The sequence below is a fragment of the Bos indicus genome, chromosome 29 (genome assembly GCF_029378745.1).
Source record: "Bos indicus isolate NIAB-ARS_2022 breed Sahiwal x Tharparkar chromosome 29, NIAB-ARS_B.indTharparkar_mat_pri_1.0, whole genome shotgun sequence".
Lineage (NCBI taxonomy): Eukaryota > Metazoa > Chordata > Mammalia > Artiodactyla > Bovidae > Bos > Bos indicus.
In genome coordinates, this window is record NC_091788.1 from 2,123,083 (window position 1) to 2,144,106 (window position 21,024).

The 21,024-nt window shown below is 44.9% G+C and overlaps 1 protein-coding gene across 3 annotated transcripts in view; it reads right to left on the reverse strand.

Moving 5' to 3' along the window:
- FAT3 (FAT atypical cadherin 3) overlaps positions 1–21,024 on the reverse strand; it is an 801,654-nt gene that overhangs the window by 68,503 nt on the left and 712,127 nt on the right. For all 3 annotated transcript variants that reach the window (XM_070782590.1, XM_070782589.1, XM_070782588.1), the window contains exons 14-15: positions 7,515–7,904; positions 835–1,049 (exon numbers count right to left, since the gene is read on the reverse strand). In XM_070782590.1, coding sequence (XP_070638691.1) covers positions 835–1,049; positions 7,515–7,904 — 605 coding nt within the window. The remainder of the gene's footprint in view (positions 1–834; positions 1,050–7,514; positions 7,905–21,024) is intronic.

Genomic DNA, 21,024 nt, shown 5'->3' on the forward strand with positions numbered 1-21,024 from the left:
CACTGAGTTGGATGTTTTGTAAACCTATGCACTTCCATGTTAAGGAAGTCCAAGAGAACTTCCTTTTCCACACGGCTAACATGCAGACCCACTGTCTCCTGCTCTGAGTTGCTGATTTGGCGTTTGTATGTACAGAAATAGTCTCATACAGTTCCAGGCCCCAGGAGAGAGGGCCTGCAGGGTCTACCAGGGAGGTGTAAAGAAGGAACATCTCCAACTTGGTGCTGCAGGAGTCAGGAAGGCACCCCTGCAGCTTAGGGGTGGTGAGGGTCCTGAGGACGGGGCTCCCTGTTTCCCGATGTAACTTTTATATCTAAGAGAACCTGTGTTCTCCTAACACATGTTCTTACTGCTATTAGAAAAAAGTTCCTTCCAGAAAGAGCTCCTCTAAGAGTGGCAAATCGATCTTAAGCTTGATCCTATTTGTAGCTGCCTTACCGTGTGTGTGTATGTGTGTGTGCGTGCGTGTTTGGTGTGGGGGAGGTGGAAATAATTTTTTTCTGTCTTCAGACTTGTCATCTAAGTTACAAACTTATAGCAGCTATTAGGAATTAATTCCACAGTCTGTTTTGTTTCCTTGAAAAACGTCCACTCCTGGGAGGAAAGTGGTTAAAGATCGCCTACCCCTTGCTGTAAATGAACTTATCAGACCCTCTCTAACAGACAGAATGGGGGAGGAGCAGCTGAAAGACTGGTGTCTGAGTAGAGTTCTTGGGGACCAAAGGGAGCCTGAAAGGAGAAAGTGTGAAGATAATCCAAGATGGACTTTGCTCACTTTTTCACTCTCTTGAAGATCATTCATCCGAAATACCTAGACCTCCTTCTGGCACCTACCAAAATGACTGAGTCCCCGACCAAGGCATCTTCACTTATGACAGCACTGTACACGTCCTGGCTGAACTCGGGAGGGTTGTCATTCACATCCGTGAGGTTGATGCCGACAGTGGTCACAGCGCTGAGGGCAGGTGTCCCGCCATCTTTCGCTTCCACCACGAGGTAAAACTTTCTGCATAATTCATAGTCCAGGGCCTCAGATACAGAAATACCCCCTTTGAAGAAAAATGGGGAGTTTTAGATTTAATCAGGAAAAAACGAAACACTCTGGTCAGCAGAGTGGTAATATCTGTGACATCGTCTCCAGCCAAGACTGAGATATTCAGGAATTTGTTTATTTAATGCCTGCTGAAAGCATCCCAAAGTCTGATTAACGCTGTCAGTTAAAACACAGCTACCCATCAGACACAACACTGAAGAAATCGAGTCTTTGTTTATTTCTGCAACAGTGTCAGAACCCCTCAAGCAGCTGGAAATCTCTGGCATTATTCACCCTTATGGGAAGAGGGGCAGGAGCAAGCGGCCCCCAGAAATGTCTCCCCAGGATTCCTCCAGAAGACCAGGCAGACTGAGACTGAGCCAAGATGCATCAATGTGATTCTATGACCTCAACCCTCATCAGTTAGTGTATGTGTGTGTGTGCTAAGTCACTTCTGTCGTGTCCGATTCTGTACGACACTATGGACTGTAACCCACCAGGCTCCTCTGTCCATGGGATTTTCCAGGAAAGAATACTGGAGTGGGTTGCCATTTCCTCCTCCAGGGGATCTTCCCCACCCAGGGATTGAACCCCCGTCTCTATATCTCCTGCATTCACAGACAGGTTCTTTACCAGTAGCACCACCTGGGAAGGACCAGTTAGTATATACTTGTGAACTTCACCTAAGTCTTAAATTGAATTACCCACTAAGGTGCCTTACCTACTCACAATGTGCTTATCTAAAACTTTTAGGTCACAAAGAGGACAAAGAAAGTTAAGGATACTGTAACATGCTGGAGAAGGAAACACTTGGGAATCTGTAACCAAAAGAAGTGTGAGTTTAGTGTCCACAACTACAGAGAAGAGCTAACACTCATGAAAGTGAAAGTGAAAGTCGCTTAGTCTTGTCAGACTCTTTGCGACCCCATGGTCCATACAGTCCATGGAATTCTCCAGGCCAGAATACTGGAGTAGGTAGCCTTTCCCTTCTCCAGGGGATCATCCCAACCCAGGTCTCCTGCATTGCAGGCAGATTCTTTACCAGCAGAGCCACAGGGGAAGCCCAAGAATACTGGAGTGGGTAGCCTATCCCTTCTCCAGTTGATCTTCCCTACCCAGGAATTGAACTGGGGTTTCCTGCACTGCAGGCGGATTCTTTACCAACTGAGTTATCAGGGAAGCCCAACACTCATGGTACAGTTATTTAAGCAGATAAAAAAGGTGAAAGCAGCTAGCTGGGTGGCACCCTCACAATGGGCTCCCTGAGTTCTCTTTCCCATCCATCCTAGTCCTTTCTGGTGGGCAACCTAGTCCTGAGCTCCGCAGTTGGTAGTTGATCACTGTGCCGTTTGCAGGGAAGTTCTCAAGGGCATTTCCCTGGTGACTCAGATGGTAAAGAACCCGCCTGCAGTGCGGGAGACCCGGGTTCAACCCCTGGGTAGGGAAGATCCCCTGGAGAAGGGAACGGCTACCCTCTCCGGTATTCTCGCCTGGAGAATCCCATGGACAGAGGAGCTTGGGGGGCTACAGTCCATGGGGTCGCAGTTGGACACGGCTGAACAACTAACACTTTCACCTGGAAAAGAGTCACTGAGATCAAGGTGAGTACATTTCATTCATTCTCTTTCCAGACAGGCAGCTTCTCTAGCGGCTAAGGCTGCCTCTACCTAAGGTGAGAAGCAGAAGTCATACTCATAATAAGGGCCTCTTTCTTGCCATAATTAAGTTTTCTTAGCAATTACCACCTCTAGCGCTTTATTTTACATCCCAGTCTCGTTATCCAGAGTCATATTTAAACAGTACTTAACCACTTCCTCATGGTATTCATATACAATGGCCATAACTAGACAAGCTAAGGCTAACACATATTTAAATGATGAAAACTCCCACACATTTTAATTTGAAGTAATGACCTTAATAAGCAGGGTTACTGCTGGGAGAAGCAGCTACTGCAATCCTTTCAGTAGTTTTCACCCTCGCATTCTAAGGGTGGGGACTATATCTCCTCCAATTTTTTCACCCTCACGGCATAGCTGTGTTACGTAGAGGTTAGAGAATGTATCCCAGAGTCAGGAAGATCTGAATTCAAATTCTGGATTCCCCACTCCCATCCCCACTTACTCTCACTGGAGGAATTATTTAACCTCCCGGAAGCTGATTTTCTCATATGGAAAAAGGGGGAGATAACTAGCAGGAATTGGTAAACAACAGGAGTCTGGCATATTTGCCATATTAGATGACAGTGCTAATTATGATAGTTTCTTGTTCATATTTACTGGATTATCCAACAGAAAATGGACCTTCGTTACCCTCCGGCTCAAGAAGCACATATTCCTTGAGTTATAAGGGGATTATGTCCAATGGCCAGAAGGTGTCAGAGACTCATTTTTCTTATCTGTGAATAAGGGACTGCCTTGCTCATTCATGGGGGGGAGGTAAACAAATGAAAATGGCCAGAAAGAATGAAGGGATGGAGCCAAAGCAAAAAGAATACCCAGCTGTGGATGTGACTGGGGATAGGAGCAAGGTCTGATGCTGTAAAGAGCAATATTGCATAGGAACCTGGAACGTCAGGTCCATGAATCAAGGCAAATTGGAAGTGGTCAAACAAGAGATGTTAAGAGTGAATGTTGACATTCTAGGAATCAGCAAACTAAAATGGACTGGAATGGGTGAATTTAACTCAGATGACCATTATCTCTACTACTGTGGGCAGGAATCCCTCAGAAGAAATGGAGTAGCCATCATGGTCAACAAAAGAGTCCGAAATGCAGAACTTGGATGCAATCTCAAAAACGACAGAATGATCTCTGTTCATTTCCAAGGCAAACCATTCAATAGCACAGTAATCCAAGTCTATGCCCCAACCAGTAATGCTGAAGTTGAACGGTTTTATGAAGACCTACAAGACCTTTGAGAACTAACACCCAAAAAAGATGTCCTTTTTGTTATAGGGGACTGGAATGCAAAAGTAGGAAGTCAAGAAACACCTGGAGTAACAGGCAAATTTGGCCTTGGAATACGGAATGAAGCAGGGCAAAGACTAATAGAGTTTTGCCAAGAAAATGCACTGGTCATAACAAACACCCTCTTCCAACAACACAAGAGAAGATGCTATACATGGACATCACCAGATGTTCAACACTGAAATCAGACTGATTATATTCTTTGCAGCCAAAGATGGAGAAGCTCTATACAGTCAGCAAAAACAAGACCAGGAGCTGACTGTGGCTCAGACCATGAACTCCTTATTGCCAAATTCAGACTTAAAATGAAGAAAGTAGGGAAAACCACTAGACCATTCAGGTATGACCTAAATCAAATCCCTTATGATTATACAGTGGAAGTGAGAAATAGATTTAAGGGCCTAGATCTGATAGATAGAGTGCCTGATGAACTATGGAATGAGGTTCGTGACATTGTACAGGAGACAGGGATCAAGACCATCCCCATGGCAAAAAAGAAAAATGGCTGTCTGGGGAGGTCTTACAAATAGCTGTGAAAAGAAGAAAAGCGAAAAGCAAAGGAGAAAAGGAAAGATATAAACATCTGAATGCAGAGTTCCAAAGAATAGCAAGAAGAGATAAGAAAGCCTTCCTCAGTGATCAATGCAAAGAAATAGAGGAAAACAACAGAATGGGAAATACTAGAGATCTCTTCAAGAAAATTAGAGATACCAAGGGAACATTTCATGCAAAGATGGGCTCGATAAAGGACAGAAATGGTATGGACCTAACAGAAGCAGAAGATATTAAGAAGAGGTGGCAAGAATACACAGAAAAACTGTACAAAAAAGATCTTCACAACCGAGATAATCACAATGGTGTGATCACTGACCTAGAGCCAGACATCCTGGAACGTGATGTCAAGTGGGCCTTAGAAAGCATCACTATGAACAAAGCTAGTGGAGGTGATGGAATTCCAGTTGAGCTCTTTCAAATCGTGAAAGATGATGCTGTGAAAGTGCTGCACTCAATATGCCAGCAAATTTGGAAAACTCAGCAGTGGCCACAGGACTGGAAAAGGGCAGTTTTCATTCCAATCCCAAAGAAAGGCAATGCCAAAGAATGTACAAACTACCACACAATTGCACTCATCTCACACGCTAGGAAAGTAATGCTCAAAATTCTCCAAGCCAGGCTTCAGCAATATGTGAACCGTGAACTTCCTGATGTTCAAGCTGGTTTTAGAAAAGGCAGAGGAACCAGAGATCAAATTGCCAACATCCACTGGATCATGGAAAAAGCAAGAGAGTTCCAGAAAAACATCTATTTCTGCTTTATTGACTATGCCAAAGCCTTTGTGTGGATCACAATAAACTGTGGAAAATTCTGAAAGAGATGAGAATACCAGACCACCTGACCTGCCTCTTGAGAAATCTGTATACAGGTCAGAAAGCAACAGTTAGAACTGGACATGGAACAACAGACTGGTTCCAAATAGGAAAAGGAGTACGTCAGGGCTGTATATTGTCAGCCTGCTTATTTAACTTCTATGCAGAGTACATCATGAGAAACGCTGGGCTGGAAGAAGCACAAGCTGGAATCAAGATTGCTGGGAGAAATATCAATAACCTCAGATACGCAGATGACACCACCCTTATGGCAGAAAGTGAAGAGGAACTAAAAAGCCTCTTGATGAAAGTGAAAGAGGAGAATGAAAAAGTTGGCTTAAAGATCAACATTCAGAAAATGAAGATCATGGCATCCGGTCCCATCACTTTATGGGAAATAGATGGGGAAACAGTGTCAGACTTTATTTTTCTGGGCTCCAAAATCACTGCAGATGGTGACTGCAGCCATGAAATTAAAAGACGCTTACTCCTTGGAAGGAAAGTTATGACCAACCTGGATAGCATATTGAAAAGCAGAGACATTACTTTGCCAACAAAGGTTCATCTAGTCAAGGCTATGGTTTTTCCTGTGATCATGTATGGATGTGAGAGTTGGACTGTGAAGAAAGCTGAGTGCCAAAGAATTGATGATTTTGAACTGTGGTGCTGGAGAAGACTCTTGAGAGTCCCTTGGACTGCAAGGAGATCCAACCAGTCCATTCTGAAGGAGATCAGCCCTGGGATTTCTTTGGAAGGAATCATGCTAAAGTTGAAACTCCAGTACTTTGGCCACCTCATGCGAAGAGTTAACTCATTGGAAAAGACTCTAATGCTGTGAGGGATTGGGGGCAGGAGGAGAAGGGGACGACAGAGGATGAGATGGCTGGATGGCATCACTGCCTCGATGGATGTGAGTCTGGGTGAACTCCAGGAGTTGGTGATGGACAGGGAGGCCTGGTGTGCTGCGATTCATGGGGTCACAAAGAGTCGGACACGACTGAGCGACTGAACTGAACTGAACTGATGAAAGAGCTTGGAGAACATTGATATAAACACTATGAAAATAAAAGGATGAGCATGTTTACTTTTCAAAGATCAGGCAAGTTTTTTTCTGAATTACCATCTTCATTTACTCAAAGTAGCCTTAATGCATATTAACTCCATCAGGAAAAGAAAGCCCTGGGGTTCTATTTTTGTTCTCTTGGTTTCTCTCTAGACATTTTTTCCCCAGGGGATGCCGCATCATACCCCAAGTTTGCAAAGGGTATGGTGAGAAATGGAAGTGCTCTGGCCAGGAGGAGTGAAAGTGAACATGTTAGTGGCTCAGTCATGTTCAGCTTTTTGCGACCCCATGGACCAGCTGCCTCCATTCGTGGGATGTTCCAGGCAAGAATACTGGAGTGGGGTGTACTCAGGGATCAAACCCAGGTCTCCTGCATTGCAGGCAGACTCCTGACTGGCTGAGCCATGAGGGAATTTCTAAGGATGCCCCCTGCCAAATTTCAGCTCCATGCTGTGGGCTCACGGGGCAAATCCTTGGCCTGTAGGTTTGCCTTAGGATTTTTCAGGTAGGAAAGCTCAGGAGGAGTAGTGTGGTTCAAGATGGGGAGATAGTATTTGCAGACGGAGCCTAAAAGTTTGATTGGGTATCTCTCTTTTCTGTTGGCTTGTTGTGTTAACTTGGGCTGTATGTCTTTCTGTGTGAAGTGCTCCTGGAGATTCGCCTCCACTTGGCCTGTCCGCACTCAGGCTGTGGGTCTCTGGTCACCTCCCAAGGCAGACATTAAAGAGTGATCAGCGTGGTCACCTTGAGACCTTCTCAACTCAGCACCCAGCCAGCTGGAACGGCCACTGTGTTTGATTCTAGCCCCTGGAGAGGGAAATGGCAACCCACTCCAGTATTCTTGCCTGGAGAATCCCATGGACAGAGGAGCCTGACAGGTTCATGGGGTTGCAAAGAGTTGGACGTGACTGAGCAGCTTCACTTCATCCTTAGAACAGAGCATCACAGGGCACTCTGGAGTCTGGGTGTGGGTCCTGCTAGGAGATTTGCTGGTCCACTCAGAAGGGTGATTGATTAGAAAGGGCCAGGAGGAGAAGCAGGCTATGGCAAAGCCTTGCATGCTAAGTAGGTTGCTGTTTACCCACCTGTCTTTGGATTGATCCTAAATTTCCCCTGCTCATTTCCAGACCGGATGAGATAGGTAATCTCAGCATTTGTGCCTATATCTTTGCTGGTGGCAAAAACAGCAAGGACTTGGGTACCAGGGGAGGTGTCCTCAGGCACCGACACCAGGTAGTCCCTCCTCTCGAACACAGGGGGGTTGTCGTTGACGTCCAGGACGGTGATGCTGATGGTGGCCAGAGAGGACAGTGCCCGGCCTGGGCTTTGGTCGGTGGCCTGCACGCGAAGGGTGTAGGAGGACTGCTGCTCTCGGTCCAGTGGGCGCTCCAGGACGACGATGCCGGAAGAGCTGTCCACGGAGAAGAACCCATTGGCCGAGTCGGCCAGGGAGTACACGACCTTCCTGTTGACGCCTGCGGAAGACAGAGGGCGGGCATGAACCGGGGCGTGGCCGGACGCCCTCTGCAGAGGAGGATGGCTCTGCCAACTGTCTAAGGGGCACGCAAAGGAGCACGGGAGCTGTAGCATGGTTCCTACAGCTTCGGTCCCACAGCAAGTTCAGCTTGTAAAATACATTCACCCAGACCAAACGGTAAAGAAATGGAAAACACTGGCCTCGAAAATCAGAAAGAGCTGGATCTAAAGCAGAATGCCTTGCAGGCGTCACGCTGCTATAAGTCTTTAACTAATGTTTTCAAATAACTGACTAGCTGTCTTGATCATGTTAGAGAGACTGACTTCAATTCTTTTGGCTCTTGTGGTTTCCAGAAGTCACATTCTTTCTTACCTGCCTATGTCAAATAAGATGAAAATGATTTGGAAAGAGGAAAGAATATATAGGCTATAATTATTCAAACCCTCGACCAATTTCTTTATATATTTATAATCCCCATCTGAAACTATTCTACTGAAGATTACCACATATCTTCTAATAAACAAGCCAGGATCCTTAAAAAAAAAAAAAAGAAATGGTTGAATCTTCTTAATATATTAAAGAATCCCATGAATTTAAACTCCAAGATACCAATAAGTATAAGGATCAAGATGTGCCACAGAAAGAGAAGTATAAATTAATGAATTAATTACTTTGACACATTTTTATCTAGAATCTATCAGACATTATTCTAGGGGCTAGAGAGTCCCATAATGGTAAGGGTCTGACATTTCATGAAGGAAAATATTACATTCTAGTGAGTGTAAATAAGACATCAACAAGAACAATGAATGTAAAATATATGGGATGTGAGGGAGGAAAAGGGAGAAAAATGAAGCCGTGAGTCGGGGGATCATGAGTGCTGGGGGAGAGGGAGCTTGGGAGCTGGAGGGAAGGGGGTGGTTATTTCAATACAGCGGTGGGAAGTTTGTACTTGAGTGAAGATGCAAAGGAGGGAAGGAGGGGGCAGCACAGACATCTGGGGAAGAGATGGCAGGTGGGGACCCCTGGGAGCAGGGGCGTTCGTGAGTCAGGCTGGTGTGACTGAGGAGATGCGGGAGCGCATTGGCGTAACCAGAGCTGAGGAGAGACACTTGGAGGTAGAGAGACACGGGAGGAGGGAGAGGTAGGAGGAGGGAGACGTGGGAGGAGGGGGATGAGGGAGGAGGGGGACGTGGGAGGAGAAGGATGCGGGAGGAGGGAGAGGTGGGAGGAGAGAGAGGTGGGAGGAGGGAGATGTGGGAGGAGGGAGATGCAGGAGGAGGGAGACGCGGGAGGAGGGAGACACGGGAGGAGGAGGACGTGCGAGGAGGGAGATGTGGGAGGAGAGAGAGGCAGGAGAAGGGAGACGCGGGAGGAGGGAGATGTGGGAGGAGGGAGACGCGGGAGGAGGGAGACGCGGGAGGAGGGAGACACGGGAGGAGGAGGACGTGGGAGGAGGGAGATGTGGGAGGAGGAGGAGAGACGTGGGCGGAGGAAGGGGACACAGGAGGAAGGAGATGCGGGAGGAGGGAGACGTGGGAGGAGGAGGGGGACGCGGGGGTAAGGAGATGCAGGAGGAGGAGAGACGCGGGGGGAGGAGGGGGACGCGGGAGGAGGGAGACGTGGGAGGAGGAAGGGGACGTGGAGGGAGGGAGAAGTGGGAGGAGGAGGTGAGACGCGAGAGGAGGAGGGGAAGGCAGAGGGAGGAGGGGGAGGCGGCGGGAGGAGGGAGAGTGGGGAGGCGAGAGCAGGGCACTGACTGCATGGGGCAGATTTCACAGGCGGTGGTCCCGGTGGTGAGGTGGGAGGCCTGGTGCCTCTGAGGAGGAGGCACATGATGTGACTCAGCTATTCACAGGCGCTCAGGCGGCTGGTGCTAAACAGAACAGCAAGACAGGAGGCAGAAGAGACACAGGCCTCCCAGTGTCCAGAGCAGTGCTATATACAACAGTCAAGACATACAGGCAACCGAAGTCGGCATCAAGAGAGGAATGGATAAAACAGATATAGCACATATATGCAATGGAATATTACTCAGCCATAAAAGGAATGAAATTGGGCCATTTGTAGGGGTGTGGATGGACCTAGAGTGAAGTGAGTCAGAAAGAGAAAAACAGATATTGGTTATTAATGCATATACGTGGAATCTAGAAATATGGTACAGATGATCTCATCTGCAATAGAGAAACAGAGCTGCAAACATAGAAAACAAATGTATGGATGCTAAGGGGACAAATGGGGAGTTGGGGTGGGATAAATTGGGACTAGGATGGACATATACACGCTGTTGATGCTATGTACAAAATAGATAACTAACGGGAACCTACTGGATAGCTTGGGGAGCCCTACTTGGTGCTCTGTGGTAACCTGAATGGGAAGGAAATTCAAAAAAGAGGGGATATATGTTTATATATAGCTGATTCACTTTGCTGAAGAGTAGAAGCTATTAATATTAATTATTAAATAGGCAACATTGTGAAGCAACTATGCCCCAATAAAATGTAGAAACAAGCAAAAAGACAGGAAGTGGAGACCTGCTGGCAGTCCCTGCAGGAAGACGGGCAGTGATAAGGGCAGCTGGGGCAGACGGTGGAGCTGGGGCTGCGAGGCAGTCAGGATCCAGGTGTACTCTGAACAGGCAGGAGTGAGAAGTGAGGGGCCCGAATGAATTCAGAATTCGGAGATGGGGAGAACAGACGGAGCTGGCAGGGCATGGATGTAAATGTCAGAGAAGATCCCAGAATGACTCTTGGGTTTTCGTCTGAGCCACTGAAAAGATGATGTTTTCATCAGCTACCATGAAGGGCTTCCCAGGTGGCACCAGTGATAAAGAATGTGCTTGCCAATGCAGGAGACGTGAGAGACTTGGGTTTGATCTCTGGGTTGGAAAGATTCCCCTGGAGGAGGAAATGGTAACCCACTCCAGTGTTCTTGCCTGGAGAATCCTATGGACAGAGGAGCCTGGTGGACTACAGTCTATAGGATTGCAGAGTTGGACACAACTAAAGTGACTTAGCACACACACATGCCATGAAGAGGGCTGAAGGAGGACTAAAATCTGATCAAAAGATCATGGGCCCCATTGGGATAGACTGAGTGCGAGATGGGCATTTTATATTGAAGTGGAGATTCAAGTAGAAAGTTTGTACAGGAGGCTGGAGATCAGAGGAGAGGTCCAAACTGGAGTTATATTTTGAAAGGTCATCAGCATTCAGAGAGCCAGCAGAGCCATAAATGGATGTGATCGTAAGGGAATATATATATATATATATATATAAAAAAAAGAAATCCAATGGCCAGCAAACCTAGAGCATCCCAACAAAGAAGGGAGAGATTTCGTCAGAGCGTGGTTTCTAGTTCTATGACTCAAAGAAATGCACTTCGTTATCAAAATGTCATTTTACCTTAATATATACTAAAGCTAAAACATACAAACCAGGAAATATCCATTAACAACCAACAAATCAGTGAATGATGATTGGATCAACTTTCGGTTCTGAAGATTGATTATACTATTTTTATCCTAGGATCTCAGCACTTCAAAATGGTTTATTATAAGCCTCCAACTCTCTAGGAGTTATAGTTTATAAGCAAAATAGAACAAATTCATGGGTGGAAAAGCATCATGTTGTCCTAAATGCTCTTAATGAAGACAGTGTGACAGCTACCTGAAAATGTCTTTTGTGAATCACAGATCCTTAGAGTATAAGCTCTTAGAGGGAGGACCTACATATGTGTTGTTTTCTCTTATAGCATCTCACCATGGGGACAGGCCTTTGGCATTAATAAGAGGTAAACATTTTATTCCCTCAGTGTACAATTTCCCTTAAGCCAAAATTCCCAGCAAACCAATAAAATCAAGTATCTGGAGGGAATGACATAAACTGCATTATGTGGCTTTAACCAAAAGGTCAACATTGAGAGTCTGCTCTTGGTTCCATTCCAGAGAGCCCATTTTTCCCAAAGTTTCATCATTTACTTTTATTTCTCTTTCAAAACCATCACCCTGTGATATATAAACACCAACCTCTGATTTTATTGGTGCTGGGATTAAAAACAAGAAGTCATTCTTATTTCCTTGCTGCCCCTTGAAATAAGGCCCCAAAGCAAAGCTTTAGGGATGCTTTCTGGCTATTTTTAGAAGTGGCTGCAAGACTAAATTATCCATCATACACTCCTGGGGTGAATACATGGAGGACTGCAGAGGTGATCAAGCTTGTACCTGAAAAAGAATAACCCTGCCTGGGTGTCTGAGTGATTGTATGTCCTAGAAGCTGCCCTGACCGATCTGATGGCCTTGGGACAACTCTCAAAGGGCACAAAGATGCATTCATGGAAACACACCGGCGATTGACATAAATATACCACTTCCCTCCTTGTTAGTTGCTTAGTTGTGTCCGACTTTGTGCAAACCCGTGGACTGTAGCCTGCCACGCTCCACTGTCCAGGGGATTTTCCAGGGAAGAATACTGGAATGGGGTGTCATTCTCTTCTCCAGGGGATCTTTCTGACCCAGGGATAGAACCCAAGTCTACTGAATTGCAGGCAGATTCTTGACTGTCTGAGCCACCAGGGAAGACCAAGAATACTGGAGGGGGTTGCCATTTCTTTCTCCAGGGTATCTTCCCCTAGGAATCAAACCTGGGTTTCCTGCATTATAGGTAGATTCTTTACCAACTGTGCCACAAGGGAAGCCCAAATATACCACATGAGTTTTCAAATCACATATTCCCTGGGAATTTGACTCCCCGCCAGCATATGGAACACCACTATCCCCAACAATAAGGCGTGGCAGGATATTCACGCAGGACCTTTCGTCTGAACACTGGCCGACAAGATCACCCCCTTCAGAGACGCACAAGCTGAGGGCTGGGCGATCCGCCTGCTGCCGCAAGCGTTTTTAGGTAAACATGAGGGACAAAGTCCTCTTTCCAGGAGATCTGCTTCTGGATAAGCTTCCTCTTCAGGCTTGAAGACCACGCAGGAAGAAAGCAATTTCTGACTGTTCTGAAAGCCAGCCTGCTTTGACCGGCTGAGCTGGGAGAGGCAGGGGCTGGGTTGGTGCCCTGGCGCTCTCTGTGGCAGCAAGACCCGAAGGCGAGGTGCTTCTCATGGCTGCCTGTGTGTCCTTCACTGGGACCAAGAGCTGAAATCTAAAAATATTCCTGTGTTCCCAGCCTGCAGATTTCTCGCCCAGCCTTCGGCTCTGCACAGACACCCATGCAGGACAGCGGTGTTCTCTGAGCATCCAGCCCTGTGGCGGAAGCCCTGCGTTTACAAGGCTGACATCAATCAGCGATGCAAAGACCACGGCTCCCCTTTGGGCAGGTTCTGTTAATTTAAAACTTGGTGACAGGGTTTTTCTGCTTTAGCACAGCAGAAAACCATCCCCTGTCCCACACGTTGCTGACCCCAAGTCCCCGCCCCCCATACACTGTTTCTGACGGTATCCTGGGCATGCACACCTGGAGGAGCAGGGAGAGTTATGGTTGACCTCACCTTTCTGTACCAGTCAGTCTGACATGAAAGCCTCACTAGAAAAGGTGGGGGTAGGGCACCCAAGCCACACACCTGCTCAGAGGTGTCACTTATGATCTGGTAGCTGAAGAAAAGAGCAGGATATATTTTTGGAATGTATTAAAACTCCAATTTGGACACAATTGAAACATTTCATTAGTTTCTAGCAATGAAGTCAGATGCATAAATACCAACGTGCAGGCAATAATTTTGGTGGAGCCCTTGGGTCTCTGCTGTATTACTATGTGATAGGGGTGGTCTTTGTTAAATGAACGCATGTCCTGTCCCTAAAATGGAAACTTTCTATCCAAGGGTGTTTGATAAATGCCATCCTTCAAATCTCGATCCTTCCCTACGTACCTGGCAGAAAATCTGAACCCGAGCAGAAGACTCGCTTGCTAATTGGCCTCATCCTCTCACTGAATGTCATGACATGTTATATTAAGGTAAAACATTAACCCATCGTTTTGCCTCTATGTTTTTCAGTATGTAATTCTCTTCTCCAATTTGCACCTAATTTAATGAGGATGGAGCTATTTAGCTTCTCAAGATGCTGAAATGCCAGACTACCAAGTATGATTTTCATTGCATGTGAAGTGTCTGCACGTTAACTGTAGCAAATGGAGCAGGCAGGCCTTCAGAGGATTAAAATCAAGTAAAAAGAGAATGACTAAAATCCCAATCTGTTCGAGGAAGTAATAGGTAGTGGCATTTTGTGGAGTGGGCTGGGAGGAAAGAAATAGCACATACAAGTTCCCAGGAGGGAAGGCTGTGAAATCCTGGGGTCGGGGGCAGTTTCCAAGGGCTTCTATATTCACTTCTTTTAAAGGTTTCTAAGTGGAAGTTAGGTTCCTCTCATTTGGGCCAAATGGAAATAGATTATTTGGATGGGGGGCATGGATTGTATGGAGAAGGAAATGGCAACCCACTCCAGTATTCTTGCCTGGAAAATTCCATGGACACAGGAACCTGGCAGGCTGCATGCATTCCATGGGGTCACAAAAGAGTTGTATATGACTTAGTGACTAAACGGTAAACAAACGGACTGCATATAAACGTCAAAGTTTAAAATGAGAGCAATGTGGTCCAGTGCTGAAAGACAGAAGACCTTGCTTGTAACCCAAGTAGACTTGTGTAGCTTAACCTTGTTGGGTCTCAGGTGTCTTCATTTTTAAAATGATAGAACCTAGGTCCACTGAGATCTAAAATGATCTTCCAGCACTATTTTTTATTTGCAAATTAAATTAATTGGTGTTGGTTTCATTTCTGTTTTCAAAGGGCTCATCCTCTCCTCCAACTGGCCATTAAATCGCTGGACCGCGGCATCCCTGGGCAGAGTTAGCAAAGGAAAAGTCCACATTAAACCTGATGATGACGAGCTACTGGAATCTTCTGGATGGGATGAAAACTAAACACAGCAGATTCATGCCATTTAGTTACGTGTTGAGAGTTCACACGTATACTTTACAGCAAGGCTTTTACATCTCAGCAAGAAATAACGTTCACTGCCAGGATCATCTGCAAGGATCTCACCTAGTGTCAGAATAACTCGGCTTGATAGTTGAGATTGTTAAAGGTGTTAGAGTCAGCACCAAAACCAAATGGCCAGAGCAGTCAACACAGCAAGATTGCTGAGATTTTTTAAATCTGGTCTTTAAAAAAACACTGTCTCCTCTCCTTGAGAGAGCAAGCTCCTTGAGCTTCACAAACCTACATGAGCGCTGCTCTCACTTTGGGGTCTCACGTGGCAGGGCGCTGACCCTGTCAGGGCAGGGCCTTCTCTGTGACAGTCACCTTCCACCCTCAGCAGCTGCACAGGATCTGGTCTGTCCATGGCACACAGAAAATGTGGACTGTACTAAATTGCTATAAACTGGCTTTTATAAACAGACATGAATTTATACAGAATAGATATCTGGGGGAAGATAATTTGAAATAATCTCAGCAATCAGACTCTAGTAACACTTTGCATTTTGGTTCTAATCACTTATTTTTATATCAGCTTGATATATAGACATGTCATAATTTATATACAATAATAGGAATGCATTTGTCTGACCAACGTACACCTTCATGGAACCAGCGTCTTCAGAGCATTTCAATTGCCCCCTAATGTTCCTTCATGTCCCGTGGCTGTCTGCCCCCAAATTCCATGACCTAGGCAAGCTAATAACTTGTTTTTGAACCAACACTTTCTCCTGCCTGCATGACTGCCTATTCATCAGTGCTTGAAATCCCACAAGTACATTTAGATTTCAGTCTTTATGACCCAGGCTTGGTGATTAAGGCACATTCTTATTTAAGCTATAAGGATTATCTTTCGAAGAAAAATGCTAAACAAAGCTTTGGTTCTTGAATATGTCATTACATTCCTTTGCGACAGCCTTATCCTTAAAATATAGCACTTTTGAGAGGCACAAGAGTTCTGTCTGTCTCACTGGAGACCCTGGTTATGACCCTCCCATTTAATAAGGATTTGTCAAGAGCCACTTGTTTGACTATCACGGGCACCTTGTTGAGAGAAGTAGAGCCCAGAAGACACCTCCTTAACTCTAGGAGCTTAGCAACTTGACAAGGAATTACTCATACTATTAACTATGTATTTAAGTAATACCTAAACTATTTGCTTAGGGTTAGAATGCCGAGTTCTTTTGATTCTACCTCTGAGAGCTGTCCTGTTTGTGGCCGGGGCTTAGAGTCAGATAAGGCTCCACCCTCTCTCACCTACCTGGCTGCAAGAGACTTCTAATTGCAAACTCAGACTCCATCCTCTCCTGACTAAACCTAACCAGAGTTAAGCTCCTAAAACTCTGGGTCCAGTCCTGCCCCAGCTGCTCAAGGTTGTCACTGCCTTATCACTTCTTCCAGCAAGAAGTAAAAATGGGGCACTTCCCTAGGGGTCCAGTGGTTAAGATTCCACGCTCCCAGTGCAGGGGTCCTAGGCTCCACCCTTGGTCAGGGAACGAGGTTCCACAAGCCATGCCACAACTAAGAGTTTGTGTGCCTCAGCTGATTTCGCATGCTGCAACTAAAATCCAGAGTGCCACAAAGGAAGACGGAAGGCCCTGCGTGCTGCAACCTGAGACCCGGGACAGCCGAGTAAATACAAACGGATCATTAAAAAAATGAATAAATAAAAGATCGAGAATGGCTTTCCAGTCCTTTGCAGTCTGGTCGCAACTCACACTCTCCATGTCATTCCCAGCTCCAGTGCCACAGGGGACGGTCTGTTCGAGTCTCTCCTGAGGACACACGCGCACTCACTACTGCAGTTTTCTGCTCACACTCTCACTTCTACTCAGATCACCGTCTTCCCCTCCTTGTCAAAATCCTGCATGTTCTTTGCAGGTTCTGGGACAGCCTCCTTAATTTCCCTTCTTTCTGCTTCCTTAACATCATTTTCACATTCTCAGTAGCTATATTTATGTCCTCTCTCCCACTAGATTAACATATCATTGAGGCAGAGGGACTGGGTCTTTTTCTTCCTTTACATTTTATTTTTTCCCCAGTTTTATTGAGATATAATTGACATACAGCCTGTATCAGTTTAAGGTATAAAACATAATGATTTGACTTAATATAAATCATGAAATAATTACCACAGTAGGTTTAGTGAACATCCATCATCTCATATAGATGTAAAATTTTTAAAAAAGAAAAAAAATATTTTCTTTGTGATGAGAACTCACATAAGATTTACTTTTAACAGATTTTATATAAGACGTGGCATTGCATGCCTGCTCAATTGTGCCCAACTCTTTGCAACACTTTGGACTATGGCCCGCTACACTCCTCTGTCCATGGGACTCTTCAGGCAAGAATATTGGAGTGGGTAGTCATTCCCAACTCCAGATTTTCCGACCCAGAGATTGAACCCATGTCTCCTGCATTGCAGATGGATTCTTTACCTGCTAAGCCATCAGGGAAGCCCATATATTACATGCAGTGATGTTAATTATATATGTCATGTACATTATATCCTTAGTACTTAATCTTCTTATAACTGGGAGCTTCTATCTTTCCACTGCCTTCATCAATGTTTCGCACATCCACCCACGACCAAAGGACTGTATCTTATCTTTGTACCCCGGTACTGAACCCAGGGCCTGGGACATAATAGGAGAGAATGAATGCTGAACTGCAGAGGCAGCAGCCAAGGGACCACAGCAATGCATGATGAGCCTGCTAACATGACAAAGGCAGGGGTGGTGGCATACTGCTCTTGCACGTCCACCACAAACGCACGTGCCAAAGAACTGAAGGCCTCACAGAAGTGCCACGTGGAGAAGTCAGGGATGGTTAATACTAAAAAGGAACATAAAATACTCATAGATATATACAAGGTTGCTGCTAAATGGATATCTGCATTTGTGAAAACTAAACAAAACTGGTAACTACTCAATTTTCCAAGAATAAAAACTGGTTGAGTAAATTATATACATTCAGCTACTGAAAAAAGTGAGTTAGAAAACAGTACTGAGTTTAGGAGCACGTGTGTAAAGGAAAGGGCAAAAGAGACTTTTATCAAAGTGGCAACAGTGATTAGAATTCACTTATTTTTTCTTTCTGCCTATCCTTCCAGACTTTACACAGTGGTCACAGACCATGCTTGCAATAAGTAAAAGAACTACTATAAAACTCATGTACATAGAAAACAGTTCTTAATATCAGTCTTAGAGAGTAGCCACATTTTCACATTATTTTCAAACCTGTTTAATCCTCAACATACACATTATGTGAAATAATTGTAGAAAAAGATGCCCATCTGTTCTATAAGATTCTTTTCCTGGATGTTTCCATTCCTCACTTTAGCTTTTATAGAAAAAAGATTTTTTGGTCAAGGTTCTCATTATAAAGTTATTTCAAGGGATACATTTTTAAAACCATTTTTTACACTTAATTAAGCAGTTGAATAAAATTGCTTGCCTAAAATTCTTCTCTCATTTGTGGGAGGCAAATAAAATTCCATCACAGTGAAGGAACTCAAGCTGACCATTCTTTTCTGTCTTTAAAATATGCCTTCAGATGATAGGAAATAAAACAGAAAGTTGCCATGAGGAGGTCCATGGAATTGCAATTACTTCTGAAGTCAGAAATGACTTTTAAATAGACTCTCTAATTAGGTCTGTTTTAAGTGCCTTTTAGAAGTTTTTCATTGGGTGATAACTAATCCTGGCACATTCCCACAGGCAAAATACCAACTCTGGGGGTCAGTAGTCCCTTTTTACTGTCGTTTTGAATAATCAAAAAAAAAAAAAAAAAAAGACAGAAGGCAGCACCAGATGCAGAATCAGGGAAATCCTGACTGTACCATAAACCTCTTGGGAACTTGTCACTTGGGCTGGCGCTGGCTTTGCTGGGCAAGACTGGCACACCATTTGAGGTCTTGGAACATAGAAATGCGGGCACCCTTGTTTAACAAATGCTAACAAACAAACTTATTTATGAAACAGAAACAGGCTCACAGACATTGAAAACAAACATGGTTATCAAAGGGAGAATGAGGGGGAAGGATGAACAGGGAGTTTGGGATTAACAGATGTACACACTATATGAATAGAGAAGCAACAAGGGCCTACTGTTCTTACAGCACAGGAAACTGTATTCAATATCTCCTAATAACCAATAATGGAAAAGAATCTGAAAAAGAATATATATATACACATACATATGTATATCTATCTATCTCTCTCTCTATATATATATGCATGTGTGCTCAGCCGTGTCCAACTCTTTCAGACCATATGAACTGTAGCCCGCCAGGCTCCTCTGTCCATGGGATTTCCCAGGCAAGAATACTGGAGTGGGTTGCCCTTTCCTACTCCAGGAGATCTACCTGACCCAGGGACTGAAACCACATCACCTGCATTAGGAGGTGGATTCTTTACTACTGAGCCACCTGGGAAGCCCATACACACTCAGACACACACACACACACACACACACACACACACACACACACACGTCAATATCTTTGTATATATCTCTGAGTCACTTTTTTGTACACACCTGAAACTAACGTGATATTGTAAATCAACTATACTTCAATTGCAAATAATCTCAAGGCATCAAGGCAGCCAGAGCAGAGCATTAAACCAACATGGGGCCTTTCTAAGCAGGAGGCCCTGCACAGTTGCAAAAGTTGCACACTGATAAAGCTGGCCTCATTCTGAGACTGCTTTCCATGGTCTCTCAAAAACTGCAGCTCATTAGGCTAAACTCAAGCATCTATGCATCTATGGTTTTGTAGTTTGCTAACTGGGATAGCCAATAAATAAATAAAATTAACTCATCAACCAAGTACTCAAAAGTCCATCCTTGCTGGGGCACAGAACTTCTAAACTGAACTATTAAAACTGTTTCCTGAGTGAGTCACTGACTATGACCATTTATCCGTTCAATAAATATTCACAGGACTTTCCTGTAAGGTAGGCAATGGGGATATGAAGCAGACTGGATCACAGCATCTCAACCCTCAAACATCTCCTATTTCTAAAGAAACAAACATGCATATACTCAAACATCTCCTATTTCTAAAGAAACAAACATGCATATAGTAGATTGTTGGAGAGGGGTGGCCAAGGAAAGTTTCCCAGAGAAGGAAACAATTGAATTGATCCATGAAGGAAATTCAGGTGTTGAAAGGAGTACCAAAGTGGGAAATTGCCAAGAACAAAGGGCATTTTGGGTGTGTGAACATACGTGAAGTTAAGAAAGATGTAATAGTAAGCAGGGCACTCAGAGAAGGGTTAGGGATCAGTATTTCAAAATTCTAAGTTTAGAATGGCAGGTTTTGAAGCTTTTTGTTTTTGGAGCCACTAGGAAATTACCAGGGCTGCTATTAATAATTATAGCTAGAGTAAATAAAAATCTGGGCACAAGTTAATGGATATATCAGCAAAAAGAGAAGAAGGAAGATTGGAAGGAGTGAACTGGAGTGAGTGTGCAGGCGGGAAGCACTATGTAATATAGGGGAAGTTATTCCAAAAGCTCCTCACAGACGATGGACAACATAATTGCACCTGTCTAGGAGGCTTCACAAGGTGAAATGATACCACATATCCTGAGGCAAAGCTGATAAGCACACACCACTGAGTTTCAGTATATCCTGCAGAGGCACCAAGCCAAAGCTGGGGTCCTCAGATTCTGCATAAATTACTCAGAGGCAGATAAAAATTCCCCCTGACACTATAGTACTCCCTTGGTCCTGTCTTGTGTGCTGCTGCATGTTGGAGCAGGGCTGACCCAGACAGCTCAGAAGCCAGTCCCCGGCGTGTGGTGTCTATGGATGAGGCAGTGTGTGGACGGGGGAGCTCGCAGGAATGAATCACTGAGATCAGTTCTTAGAAGTCAGAATTCCCTGCCTGTGCCTGCTGCTGGAACACTTCACTAAGATCTTCTCTCTGAAAGGAATGTGGTGTTTCATTTGATAAGGACTGTTTTGACTCCCTGCTTGGGAGATGTTAAAAAGAGTAATAATAACAGCTTGTATGTGTCCAATGCAAAGACTCCTAAACCAGGGAAGACATCCCAGTCAACTCCAGAAAAAAATGCATGCCTAGCCCCATCCCAGACTTTCCCGAACAGACTCTGGAGATGCA